The sequence below is a fragment of the Carassius carassius genome, chromosome 8 (genome assembly GCF_963082965.1).
Source record: "Carassius carassius chromosome 8, fCarCar2.1, whole genome shotgun sequence".
In the NCBI taxonomy this organism is placed as follows: Eukaryota; Metazoa; Chordata; class Actinopteri; order Cypriniformes; family Cyprinidae; genus Carassius; species Carassius carassius.
The window spans coordinates 26376367-26390930 of NC_081762.1; the positions used below are offsets into that span (position 1 = coordinate 26376367).

The 14564-nt window shown below is 49.2% G+C and overlaps 1 protein-coding gene across 3 annotated transcripts in view; it reads left to right on the top strand.

The window, feature by feature from the left end:
* The window catches only part of LOC132145655 (regulating synaptic membrane exocytosis protein 2-like), a 175685-nt gene that overhangs the window by 97559 nt on the left and 63562 nt on the right, over positions 1 to 14564 (top strand). For all 3 annotated transcript variants that reach the window (XM_059556820.1, XM_059556821.1, XM_059556822.1), the window contains 5 exons: positions 87 to 258; positions 1034 to 1187; positions 7218 to 7244; positions 7677 to 7745; positions 8719 to 8854. In XM_059556820.1, the coding sequence (XP_059412803.1) occupies positions 87 to 258; positions 1034 to 1187; positions 7218 to 7244; positions 7677 to 7745; positions 8719 to 8854 (558 nt within the window). The remainder of the gene's footprint in view (positions 1 to 86; positions 259 to 1033; positions 1188 to 7217; positions 7245 to 7676; positions 7746 to 8718; positions 8855 to 14564) is intronic.

Below are 14564 nucleotides of genomic sequence, written 5' to 3' on the forward strand. Positions count from 1 at the left end.
GGGGTCCTTGGATTGGTTTGGTGTCTCTGTGGGTCTGTAAAGTCACATCAGCAGATCTAAATTATGAACTCACATGCTCTTCTCAGCGATAAAAGCAAGAGGAGAACAAAAACAGTGAAGAAATCTTTGGAGCCCAAGTGGAACCAGACGTTCATGTACTCGCCGGTGCACAGACGAGAGTTCAGGGAGCGCATGCTGGAGATCACGCTGTGGGACCAGGCCCGAGTCCGAGAGGAGGAGAGCGAGTTCCTGGGAGAGGTGAGAGAGAGATCTCTCAGTATTTACACCGTCTCATGCAAGACCGCTGTTGTGCAACAATATCAGACCTGAATAGAGTAACATCAATTATAAAACTATTTTGAGCCTTACTTTGCAATGTTTGAACGCTTAGCATTATAACTTGAAGTTTTATTTCTTATATTCCACATTTGCACTGCATCTTGAACTCATAAAACACTGCAAGTCACGATAGATGAATGTTTTTTTTTTTTTTTTGATGTAGGGCTGGATGATTAATCGAACTTAAGAATTTTTAACCAATGTAATTTTCCCATGTCAGGTATTATTACTTTTTAATCCTATAAATACTTTCCCCTTAAAAACATACTACCATAGTCGGCGCTGTATTGATGTGACTGTTACACTCGCGTCTTTTACAGCGTCTCGCACATGAATAGTATTTAAACTTTTCCATGCAGTGCTGCTCATCAATGTCAGATCCAAAACAGTGGACCAATCAGAAGCCCCTGGAGGCGGGGCAAGCATTGCAAGCTTTTGTTTACAGCAGCAGGTTGGCATGGCAACTTTTGTATTTGTGACCCTAGACCACAAAACCATTCATAATGGTCTTTTTTTATTATTATTTATACAGCATATGAACAAATAAAAAAAAACAATATTTTTGACCCATACTGTGTATTGTTGGCTATTGCTACAAATATACCCCAGCGACTCAAGACTGGTCTTAAGACTGGAGCTGTGTCTCGTCATATCGCCCAGCCCTAGTTTATATCCTGTGTGTTTGTGTGTGTAGATTCTGATCGAGCTGGAGACGGCACTGCTGGACGATCAGCCTCACTGGTATAAGCTCCAGACACACGACCTGTCCTCGATGCCGCTGCCGAACCCCTCGCCCTACATGCAGAGACGCCTCCTGCACGGAGAGAGCCCCACACGCAGGCTACAGAGTACGTACTGTTACAGCAAACACAAACACACACTCTCAGGAAGAAATACAAAGCTGACACTAAGATACAAAGACTAGACGGTACATATTTACACTATTTATTTTCTCCTTAGTGACACATTTTAATTAGTGCTGTCAAACGATTAATCACTTTCAAAATAAAAGTTTTTGTTTACATAATATATGTGTGTGTACTGTGTATATTTATTACGATGTATAAATACAAACACATGCATGTATATACTTAAGAAAAAAATATGTTTGTATATCAAATATATTTCTATATAACATATAATAATATAAATATATAAATGTGTATACATGTAAATATTTTCTAAATATATACTGAATGCATGTGTATGTATTTATATATGCATAATAAATATAAACAGTTCACATACATATATATTATGTAAACAAAAACTTTTATTTTGGATGTGATTAATGGCGATTAATCGTTTGACAGCACTAATATTAATATGTTGGTGGTAATGCATTATACTGTAAGTTACGTCTTGGTTACGTATGTAACCCTCGTTCCCTGAAGGAGGGAACGGAGACTTTACGAATGGGATCTCGCCCGAGAGCCCAATCGCCTTCGAGTGGTACAAAACGAGCCAATGGTACACAAAGTACCTTGGTCTGCGGGATTTGCATCGCGAGCTCCGCCCCGCAGAGCGGGTATATAAGGAGCAACGCGAGCAACTCGCATTCAAGTCTTCGCTGAGGAGCCGAGCCAGTGACCCGGCCGTTCAGCGGAACAGCGGTGTGGCAAGGGGACGTAACGTCTCTGTTCCCTCCTTCAGGGAACGAGGGTTACATACGTAACCAAGACGTTCCCTTTCAGTCGGTCACGTTCGACGTTACGAATGGGGTCCCTTACAAAACGCCACATGGCTGTCTTCCAGCGACCCGTGCGAGTGATAGCACCCTGTCGTGAGGCCAGCATGAGTGAGGGCCTAAGCTCACAAAGAAAACACTGGGTAGCATATTCCAGCTGGACGTATGCTAGCAGGCTGCCTGCCCATGGGAGGACTTACAGAAGGCAGGTATCTACCAAGGTGGTGATACATAAGAACTCTAAGGTACCCAACCCGCAGGGTGGAAGTTTCAACGACAGAGCTGGCAAGGGGCTTGCCAAGGGAAAGACACATGCTGCGGAGAGACTTACTGTGGACATACACACGTGGGATTGCCCAAAAAGGGGAATCACAACACATGGAGGCACCTAGTCCCACACAGGGCTGACCAAAGGGCATGTACACAAGTGTTGGACAATAACAGTGCTGGAGGAACCCAGGGTTCTGACTGAGGAACTCACCTGAGGGGAATAGCGCACGCATCCAGTCCGCGGAGTGGAATGGCACAGCAAGCGGATTGACACCGAGCAGGTCCTTACTGGCCCGAAGAGGCAAGTACCCGGGAGGACACAGGCTCTACACGGAGATTATAAAATCTCGCGAATGTGTTAGGTGTCGCCCATCCCGCAGCTCTACAGATGTCTGCTAGCGAGGCGCCATGCGCCAGCGCCCAGGAGGAAGCTACGCTCCTAGTTGAGTGAGCTCTCACCCCTAGGGGGCATGGCAGGTCTTGAGCCTGATAAGCCAGGACAATAGCATCCACTATCCAGTGGGATAACCTCTGCTTGGAGACAGCCTTTCCCTTCTGCTGGCCTCCGTAACAGACAAAGAGCTGGTCTGAGGTCCTAAGGCACCGAGTTCTGTCCACGTAGGTGCGGAGCGCACGTACTGGACAGAGCAGCGCCAGGGCTGGGTCTGCCTCCTCCAGGGGCAGCGCTTGCAAGTTCACCACCTGATCCCTAAAAGGAGTGGTGGGAACTTTGGGCACGTACCCAGGCCGGGGTCTCAAGATAACGTGAGAGTTAGCTGGCCCGAATTCCAGGCACGCTTCGTCAACTGAAAATGCCTGCAGGTCCCCGACCCTCTTCACCGAAGCCAAAGCCGTCAGGAGCGCAGTTTTCAAAGATAAAAACTTTAGCTCTACTGAGAGCAAGGGTTCGAAGGGAGCTCTCTGCAGTGCTGATAGAACCACTGCGAGGTCCCAAGAGGGGACTTGTTGAGGGCGAGGCGGATTGAGCCTCCTTGCTCCTCTCAGGAACCTGATGATCAGATCGTGCCTCCCCAGAGACTTACCTTCAACAGGGTCATGGTGAGCCGAAATGGCAGCCACATAGACCTTGAGGGTTTGAAGGAGACAGCCTTCGTTCCAACCCCTCCTGAAGAAAGGAAAGCACTGACCCAATCGGACATTTCCAGGGGTCCTCACGCCGTGAGGAACACCAAGTGACAAAGAGGTTCCACTTCAAAGCATAGGCATGTGGTTGCCAGACCTCAGATGCTTGTGACTCCACAAGAGGAGATGGCGAGCGAGTTGCCACATGCGGCGGGAGCGTAGACCACCCTGACGGTTGATGTACGCTATGGTCGCAGTGTTGTCCGTGCGGACCAGAACGTGCTTGTCCTTCAGCAGGGCCCTGAAGCGGTGCAGAGCAAGACGTACTGCAAGCAACTCGAGGCAATTGACATGCCACTGAAGTCGGGGTCCGGTCCTGTCTGGACACCGGTTCTAGGGGCACGCCGGCCCGTAGAAACGAGGGGTCCAACCACGGGGTGAAGTTTCGGCGGCAGGCCGGAGTGATACTCACTCGGAGCTTGCCCTGTTACCATGCCCATCTCGGGACTCGGTCGTGAAGCCAGTGCTGAAGCGGTCTCATATGGAGTAACCCGAGCGGTATGACCGCCACTGCGGACGCCATATGCCCCAGGAGCCTCTGAAACAATTTCAGTGGTTCCGCTCTCTTGCCCTCGAATTGTCTCAGGCAATTCAGCAGTGACTGCGAGCGCTCGTTTGTAAGCCGCGCGAACATGGCGACCGAGTCTATTTCCATACCGAGAAAAGAGATCCTCTGCACAGGGGAGAGCTTGCTCTTTTCCCAGTTGACCTGAAGACCCAGTCGGGCGAGGTCTCTGAGCACCAGATCCCTGTGCTCGCACAACCGCTCTCGAGAGTGAGCTAGGATCAGCCAGTCGTCGAGGTAGTTGAGGATACGGACACCTTGTTCCCTGAGAGGAGCCAGGGCTCCCTCCGCGACCTTCGTAAAGACGCGGGGAGACAGGGCCAACCCGAATGGGAGAACCTTGTACTGATATGCCTGCTCCTCGAAAGCAAACCAAAGGAACGGTCTGTGTCAAAGAAGAATGGAGACATGAAAGTACGCATCCTTCAGGTCGATCACTGCAAACCAATCCATCGGACGAATGCATTCGAAAATGCGTTTGGGGCGTTAGCATCTTGAACGGGAGTCTGTGCAGAGCTCAGAGTTCAAGGCACGCAAGTCCAGAATTGGCCATAACCCACCTGTCTTCTTGGGTACTATGAAGTAAGGGCTGTAAAAGCCGGACTTCATTTCGGCTGGAGGGACCGGCTCTATCGCGCCCTTTGCCGGCAGGGTCGCAACCTCAGAGGGCATGACAGGGGCATCTTTGCCCACCATCGTCACGTGGACACCCCGAAACCTGGGGGGACGCCGGGCGAACTGAATCGCGTAGCCGAGCCTGAGCGTCCGGATGAGCCAGCAGGAAGGCCTGGGGAGCTCTAGCCAGGCTCCCAGAAACCGAACCAGTGGGGTCAAGGTGACTACAGGTGTACCCACGGTGGTGCAGCGTGGTGGAGCAGACAGCCCCGGCATGGGAGGCATCGCGTCCCTTAGCGGGGGCGGAGTGCGGGCACTCGTCTGACTCCAAGTAGCAAAGAGGGCATGAGATAGACCTGAAGTGAGGCCATGGCATGCAGGGCAGAAGCGGCCTGGCCCGCAGCTCTGTAAGCCTTGGCCACAAGCGTGGATGAGAACTTACAGGCCTTGGAGGGCAGCTTGGGACCACCACGCCAAGCGGAGGCGCTCTGTGGACACAGTTGCATCGCAACAGAACGCTCCACCGGGGGAATCCCAGCATACCCCTTGGCCGCCCCGCCATCGTGGGCAGTGAAGGCGGAGGAAGTACCAGAACGGTTTCGGGCAGTTAAAGGTGCCTTCCATGAACTGGTTACCTCCTGGTGCACTTCCGGGAAGAAAGGAACCAGAGGGGGGTGCTGGCGATCCTCATGAGCAGCCCCAAGGAACCAATCATCCAGCCTCGAGTGCTCAGGACAGGGTGGAGGGTTCCACTCAAGCCCGATGCTCTCCGCTGCCCGGGAAAGCAGGGCCGTCAGCTCGGGATCGGACTCAGACAACGCTGGCACTCCCGAGGGAGGCAACGCAGCCGAATCCTCATCTCCCGAGGACTCAAGCCCGCCTTGTGATGCGGCGATTGACATACAGTCCTCTTCGCAAGCCCCGAATGAGATGTCAGGAGCCTGAGAGGGTCCAGCAAACTCATCCTGGAAACTCGACCGGCTGCGGCGTATGTGAGGGGGTGTGGCCCGAGGAGGTTCGCTCGTTGGGGATGCCCACACAGTAACCCTCAGATCACCCTGACCACCAGCCAAAGTAGCCCTCTTACGAGAAGAAGAGCTAGAACGGGGTGTGGCAGAGGGGACTTTATACCTTTCAAGGTAATCGAGTCTCGATCTCAACGCCGAGATGGTCATGTCCCCGCAATGAGAACATGAGCCATCCACGAACGCAGTCTCAGCGTGCTGGAAGCCCAGACACGTGACACAGTGATCGTGACCGTCACGAGGAGCGATATATCGACCGCACCCAGAAACACACGGGCGAAATGAATCTTTAAAAAGACGCAAATCAGCCCGTATCTCTTTTGTGAGAGAAATTGCTCTTTTAGGGGTGTTGAAGCGCTCAGGGGAACGCGGGAGCTGTCGCAGGAAACCCAGACGAACCGCTGAATCGCGCCATCACACCAACACCAGCTCTTGCTTGTAACACTCCAGTGATTGCAGCAAGCGATGTGCTCGGCTCCGAAGCGAAAGCTTGAATGCGAGTTGCTCGCGTTGCTCCTTATATCATCCTCTTATTTTTTAATACTTGGGAAGTCAGTGGCTACTGTCAACTGTTTTATGAAATGTCTTATTTTGTGTTCAGCAGAAGAAAGATATTAATACAGGTTTGAAACAAGGAGAGGGTGAGTAAATGATGACAGAAGTTTCGGATTGGGGTGATCTGTCACTTTAAGTGTTCACACAACAGTTAAATGTGATCCGAGTCTGATTGTGAAAATCAAAAATCAAATTTTTAAATGAATTCCAGATCATTTTTATACGTGGAAATCAACTTCTGTGTGATTTTTACGTCAGTCATTCATCATAATTTTGTGTTTGGTTTACTATTTGTGTAAATCATAAAATAATTCATGAATTGCACTGTATTACTATACATAGAGATATCCAAAAATACACACATACTGTTCAAAACCATTTGGTAAGTAAGATTTTTTTTATATTTTTGAAAATATTCTCTTCTGCTCACCAAGGCTGCATTTATTTGATCAATAATACAGAAAAAATAGAAATATTGTGAAATATTATTACAATATAAAATATCTGCTTTCTATGTGAATATATTTTCAAATGTAATTTATTTCTGTGATTTAAAGCTGTATTTTCAGCATCATTTCTCCAGTCTTCAGTGTCACATGATCCTTCAGAAAACATTATAAAATGCTAATTTGCTGCTCAAGAAACATTGTCATTATCACACTTGTGATGAATCCTTGCTGAATAAAATTAATATTATTAACATACTGATTATAATTATAAATAAAAGTATTAATTATATATTATAAATAAAAGTATTTATTAAAAATGATTAAGTACTTAAAAACAACATCAATAAAATGGACCCCATGCTTTTGAACCATAATCTATTATCTGAAAATGAATTTTAAAAATCAGAATACAAATTTACAGGCCTGCTCTGGTTCAAATGTCCGGTATATTCTGTATCGTTTTTATTTCCCTATTTCATGTTATGTTTGTTTTTGTTGATGTTTCTTGTTTTCATGTTTTGTTTCCTTCAAAAAACATTACTGTCTATCCGCCACTGACACATTTCCAGACAAGGGCCCATATTTTTACAACTCAGGTAACTTTGCCCTGCTTGCTCCAGCTAGCATGTGATTGGCCAGCCGTGTGATTTTCTCTCCTCTACACTCTCAAAGTGTGATCTCTCCTCACTTCCTCCTCTTGCTCCTCAGAAACCCACGCTGTCCCTCACTGACGCCCATCGCTGCTGCTACATGCCACCAGTCCTCATTGTACAGCTTCTCTGCCTGTTCAGGCCTGATCTTCACAATTAAAATATAAAGAAAAGCAGCCTAGTTAACAGTCCCGAGTCACGCTTTTCCCAGCCTCTCACAAACCTTTCTGTGGTTGGTTTTTGCTGTGTAATATTTGAGTCTGAACACAGTGTGTTATCAGCGTGATTTTCAACATGTTTTCCAACACAGTCACATTAAGAGGGTCTTTTCTTCATTGTGACTCTCGTGGTCCCTTTCTCTGTTTCTCTCTCTCTCAGGGTCACAGAGAATCAGTGACAGCGAGTTCTCTGATTACGACTGTGAAGACGGGATTGGTGTTATCTCAGGTACATGCTTTAGCGCCACACTGTACTTACAAAACTGAAGACTTGAGTCTGCTTGGAAGCATTTTATTCACTCTATATGTGTATAATATAACTATTAGACGTATTTGTAACAAACACAAAACATATATATTTTAGGGCTCTTTTTGAACTTTTGTGCACACTTTGCACCATAATATGAGTGAAATGTAATTCTATACAATACTGTTCAAAAGTTTGGGGTCAGTAAGATTTTTATGTTTGAGAAAGAACCGTCTTCTCACCAAGACTGCATTTATTTGATCAAAAATACAGTAAAAACAGTAACATTGTGTAATATTTTAGCAATTTAAAACAACTTTTTTTTATATAAATATATTGTAAAATGCAATTTATTGAATTTTACAGAATTTTCAGCATCATTTCTCCAGTCTTCAGTGACACATGATGCTTCAGAAATCACTCTAATATGCTGATTTACTGCTCAAGAAACATTTATTATTATTATTATTATTATCAATGTTGTAAACAGTTGTGATGCTTTCTATTGTTGTGGGAACAAGGATTCACAGATAAATAGAAAGTTCAAAAGTACAGCATTTATTTATAATAAAAATCTTTTTGTAACATCATAAATGTTTTTCACTTTTGATCAATTTAATGTCTTTTTTTTTTATATAAAAGCTTTAATTTAACATGCACAATGAAAATCCTCACCGTCATTTCACACTGACCGCATTGGTTCTCTTCACTTTTTCAGGTGTTTTCATGTTCCTGAATGAATTGTTGATATCACTATAAAATAAAGTTCACTGTGGTAGACCACATAAAGTTCTACTATAAAAAGTATTTGGACACCTAAAAATGTCTTAATGCCATTGTATTAGATGCTACTTTGCTCCTATTCTTCAGTGAATGTTTGATTTATAATTTGGTATTATTTGGTGGATAGATGGCACTGCTGAAGTAAATGTGTGTTGTGTTGTGTTTGCCTCAGATTACCGGCACAATGGCAGGGATTTCCAGAGCTCCACTCTCTCTGTCCCGGAGCAGGTGATGTCGTCCAATCACTGTTCCCAATCAGACATGTCCCGCACACGCTCGCGCTCACCCAGCGTGCCTCCACCGCAAAGGTACAAACAAAAGCATAAGGGCTGTTTGTTATGGCTCAAGAGATCATATCATAAAACATACTCCAGACTTCCTTCCAAAGATGACAAAAAGATGAGTTATTAACTCTTGTGCATTGTTCAAATTCACTACTCTTACGGTATGTTCGGGATGAAAACATCCACTCAATTAAACTGCTGTAAAAATGTCAGATTCATATTTTTTTTTTCACTTTTTTTTTTTTTGCATAAATCTGTTAATCAACTTCAGTCCTGATCAAAACTACCAAATGTTTTTAAAAAAATCCAAGATTTTAACTCTTTAATTACCAAGTTCATAAATGATGTCACTGATTCGGGGGGAAAAACACACAAAATGACTTATTTTCAATATAAAAGTAATTGTGGCTGGATTTCACACATAGGCCATCCGTACTTTTCACCATCAAAAGGCAGCAGGTGCATAAACATACTACTTTTTTATTGTTAACTCCATGTAGTTCTGAGAGCATGAGGTGCATATTTGGATTTTTTCAGATACATCAAGGTAAGTCCACAAAGGTCTCTCTCGCACCTCTCTCTCTCTCTCACACACTATAATTTGCTGTTATACTCCATATAACGTACTCGGTTACTAAACGTAACCTCGGTTCTCTCTAGAAGAGCGAACGAGTACTGCGTCTTAGCTAAGACGCTACGGGAAAAGTCTCTTTTCACGAAATACTGAAGCAAAAAATTATCCTTAATTTTGTATTTTTGTAAAGCGCATTTGCAGCAGTACACAGCCATAGGCGAGACTGCTCGTTCGCTCATTGGCTTGTTCTGCGGCAACTGCACAGCCTATCGAGCGCGGGCTGATGCAACATCAGACCAATAAGGGCGCTTCGCGCCCTTCTTGCCACTTCCCGCCGAAACGGGTGTGGCCCAACCTATAAAAGGAGCTCGAAAAGGCTGACTCACCTGATTTATTTCATCGCCGAAGCGAACCAGAGTGAATCGTGCGCACGGCAGAGAACGCAGTACTCGTTCGCTCTTCTAGAGAGAACCGAGGTTACGTTTAGTAACCGAGTACGTTCTCTTACGAGAGCTCTCTCGTACTGCATCTTAGCTAAGACGCTACGGGAACCCAATGTAAAACGCCGTGCGCGCAGGGATCACACACCAATAAACCTGAAGCAACGCCCAGGATTTACAGTGCACAGTCACCTGAGGGACTCACAGAGAGTCCAGGACAGAAAAGGGAAAAAGCCCTCTGTCCCATATCTAGCAGCATCCGTAGATGCGGCAATATGACGTCACATAGCCGAGGCAAGGCCTGACCAATGTGGCAATGCGGGTCTTACGCAATACTGCCCATATAACAGTCGGCAGCGCATAGCGCTCGTGAACTCAGAATTCCCCTCAGGGCCCTGATTCCCTAAACCGACAGCAGCCTTGCTTGCAAGGCGGGAAACTCCAGGTTATAGAACCTGATAAATGTAGACGGCGAGGCCCAACCTGCCGCCATACATATATCCTGCAAGGAGATCCCAGTAGACCACGCCCACGACGAGGCGATGCCTCTTGTGGAGTGTGCTCTGACGCCCAACGGCAATGAAGGCCCCTGGAAGCGTAAGCTAACGCTATGGCGTCAACTATCCATCTGGATAGAGTCTGTCTCGAAACAGCCATTCCCTTGGAACGCCCACCGAACGAGACAAATAGCTGCTCCGTCTGCCGAAAGGCAGCAGAGCGAGACACATAAGCTCTTAAAACCCTAACAGGGCAAAGAAGACTCGAGTCTCCATCCTCCCCTGACACCGGCAGGGCAGACAGGGCAATAACCTGAGCCCGAAACGGTGTGTTGAGGGATTTCGGCACATAACCGTGCCTAGGTTTGAGTATGACTCTTGAGTCATTGGGCCCAAACTCCAAGCACGACTGGCTCACCGAGAGCGCGTGCAAATCACCCACACGCTTCACAGAAGCGAGAGCCAACAAGAATACTGTCTTGAACGACAGATGCTGAAGGCTAATCGATTGGATAGGCTTGAAAGGGGGACCTTTCAAGGCCTCCAAAACCGCCGCGAGGTCCCACATAGGGACTGACGGAGGTCTGGGAGGATTCAGCCTCCTAGCTCCTCTGAGGAACCGGATGACTAAATCATTCCTTCCTATTGACTGACCGGACGCCGTTTCAGAAAACGCCGCGATGGCAGCCACATAAACTTTGAGCGTGGATGGGGCTCTGCCCTTATCCAACAGCTCCTGAAGGAAGGAAAGGACCTCCGTCACCTCACAACTAAGGGGTGAATAACCTCGAGCTGTGCACCAGCTGGAGAACACCGACCACTTCGAGGCATACAGACGTCGTGTCGACGGAGCTCTAGCCTGAGTGATGGTATTTAGCACTCCCACTGCGAGATCAGCGGGTAACCATTGAGTGTCCATACATAGAGGGACCGCAACTCTGGTTGAGGGTGCCAAATCGAGCCCCTGGCCTGCGAGAGGAGGTCTCTCCTCAACGGTACCGGCCACGGGGCGACATCTGCTAACTGCATCAAATCTGGGAACCATGGTTGGTTCTTCCAAAGAGGTGCTACAAGCAGTATTGAACATCTCGTTTCTCTCACCCGTTCTATCACCTGCGGAAGGAGGGAGACGGGAGGGAACGCATAAAGCGGGCAGCACGGCCATCTCCGTGACAGCGCGCTTTCGTTCTTGGAAAAGAACGCGGGGCAGTGAGCGTTTTCGTGGGACGCAAAGAGGTCCACCTCCGCCATGCCAAATCTCTCCCACAACAGCCGGACTGTTTGCGGGTGTAGAGACCATTCGCCCGTAGGAACATTGCCTCTGGACAGCCTGTCTGGACCCAGATTCTGCAGTCCAGGCACATGCACTGCTCTCAGCGAGCGCACGTTGCGCTGAGCCCAAATCAGGAGGCGTTCCGTCAGCCTGCACAGGTTTCGGGACCCGAGACCGACCTGGCGATTTATGTAGGACACCACGGACATGTTGTCCGAACGGACTATGACGTGGTGATCCTTGATATGGGGACAAAAGCGCGTCAGCGCGTTCTCCACTGCCAGCATTTCCAGGCAGTTGATATGATGGAGCTTTTCCCGTTCTGACCATAGGCCAAAGGACGGTCTGCCTTCGAGCAGCGCTCCCCATCCCGAAGTGGAGGCGTCCGTCAACACCATTTTCACACTCGGGGAAGTCCCCAGGCTTACACCTGATCGGTACCAGCCGTTCGCTGTCCAAGGTGCTTGAGCCGCAACACAGCTCTGATCGACCTTGAAATGCAGCCGGCCAGACGCCCACGCTCTGCGCGGCACCCGAGCCTTCAGCCAGAACTGCAGGGGGCGCATGCGGAGCAGGCCCAGCCGCAGAACCGGAGATGCTGAGGCCATGAAACCCAGCATCTTTTGACAGTGTTTGAGCGACACAGTCGCGCCACAGCGGAAAGAACTCGCTGCACGCTGAATGCCCATCGCGCGCTGTGGTGACAGCCGCGCCGTCATGGAACACGAGTTCAGAACTATACCCAGAAACAGGATCGTCTGACTGGGGTTCAGCGAACTCTTCACCCAATTGACACTGAGGCCGAGCTTCTCGAGGTGATCGAGTAAAACGGCTCTGTGGTCCATGAGCTCCGCTCATGATCGGGCCAGAACCAGCCAGTCGTCCAAATAATTCAGCACTCGTATGCCTCTGAGTCTAAGAGGAGCGAGCGCTGCATCCATGCACCTCGTAAACGTACGAGGAGCTACGGACAAGCCGAATGGCAGGACTGCAAACTGGTATGCCTGGCCCTCGAAGGCGAATCTCAAATATCGCCTGTGGTTTGACGCTATCTGTATTTGAAAATACGCGTCCTTCAGATCTATTGACATGAACCAGTCCCCTCTGCGAATCTGCGCGAGGAGCTTCCTGGTCGTGAGCATTTTGAAACTGCGTTTCATCAATGCCTGTTCAGCTGTCTTAGATCCAGTATGGGCCGGAGACCCCCGTCTCTCTTGGGCACCAGAAAGTATCTGCTGTACAGCCCCCCCTCGCTTTGAGACACAGGCTCTACAGCCCCTTTGCTCAACAGTTTTGATATTTCGGCCCGAAGTATGTGTGCTACTTCTGTTTTGACCGTAGTTTCGACGCGCGCTGAAAAGCACGGTGGGCGTCGAGAAAACTGTAGCGAGTAGCCTTTCTTTATAATGCCTAGCACCCAATCCGAAACCCCTGGAAGCACTGACCATGCATCTGCATGAATGGCTAAGGGCTGGATGCGAAACGCGCTCCGTTGACTGGGCAACGGCGGCGCTCGAGTGTGCTGCGCATCTGAGGCGGGGAGCGCGCTGATCACAGCGGGCAGATCGCTCTTCCTCGACCCCGTTCCGGCGCTTAACCGACTGGAGGGAGGCTGAGCGGGTCCTGTGGGACTCGATATATCTGCGAGTAACCGTGGGCTGCATGTGTGCACTTTTACCACTTTCAACTCGCTGTCTGCCTGTGCAGAATGTACGTGCACGGGCCTCGTTTTTACAGAAGCCCCGCGCCGTATGTGACATAGTGTATGTGGGCACTGGGAAGTGGGCACGTTTACTATGCGGCGAGCTCGACCGATCTGTGTCGATCTTATGTGCGCTAGCCCTGTGTGCAGGGCTGTGCTTACATGTGGAGATGGGCACTGGGTAGTGGGCATCGTCACTTGCTTTTATAGCACCATCGGCCATGGCCGGACGAGCATGCACGGGTTTCGTTTTTACAGAAACCACATGACGCGTGTGACATAGTAATTGTGGGCACTGAGGGGTGGGCACGTTTACTATGCAGTGTGTGCGACCGACTTGAGTCGACATTATGGGCGCAGGCCCTGTGCGCAGGGCTGTGCTTACATGTGGAGATGGGCACTGAGGAGTGGGCATCGTCACTACATTTATAGCACCATCGGCCGTGGCCGGACGAACGTGCACGGGTTTCGTCTGAAACAGCGGCGCGCTTGGGTGAGAGCTCGGCCACAGCGGAACTCGTACACCTGCGCTTCGATGAAGCAGCCATCGTTAGTAGTGCCGATGCAGCGTCACACAGGAGGCTTTAGATGGCAACACCGCTTTTGCCGCCGTCCAGCAGAGGGCGGACAAAGGTGCGTCGCTATCGCCTGTTCCACCGGCGGAAGTGAGTGGTAGTTCCTGTTTTTAGCATCATCAGTGTGGAGAATGCTAGTGAGACAGACGAACGAGTTCGTGCTGAATATGGAGCGTTCCAAGCCTTCGCCACCTCTTCGTGAAGCTCAGGAAGAAATGAGGCGGGCTTTGAGAAGTACGCTCATCCGAAAGGGAAATACCATCCAGCCGGGAACGAGAGGGGGGGGCGCTGGTGCAAACCACTCACGGCCGAGACTCATCGCGGCCAACACGAGCATTCGCCCCGGCTCCTTCTCGATGTCAGCTCGTCTGCTGGGCTTCTGAGCAGAAGGCGCGAGATCCTCGGAGCTCGCCCAGCCCTCACTGCCCGAAGCTAGCAGAGAGCGCGTGTCCTCTTCCCCCGACGCGGCCCTGAGATCGACTTCCTCGGACGACGCGCCGGCAAACAGCGGGCGCTGCCCACCGGGAAGCGATGCAGGGGGGGCCGGTGAAGCAGGGCGAACCGGCGAGCTCGGTTGAGCTGAAGACGGTTCCGGAATCCGCTGGAAGCGATGCTTTTACGGCGCCTCAGCGCAGCGGAGAATGCAGGCTCAGAGAAAAAGGCCAGGCGAGTC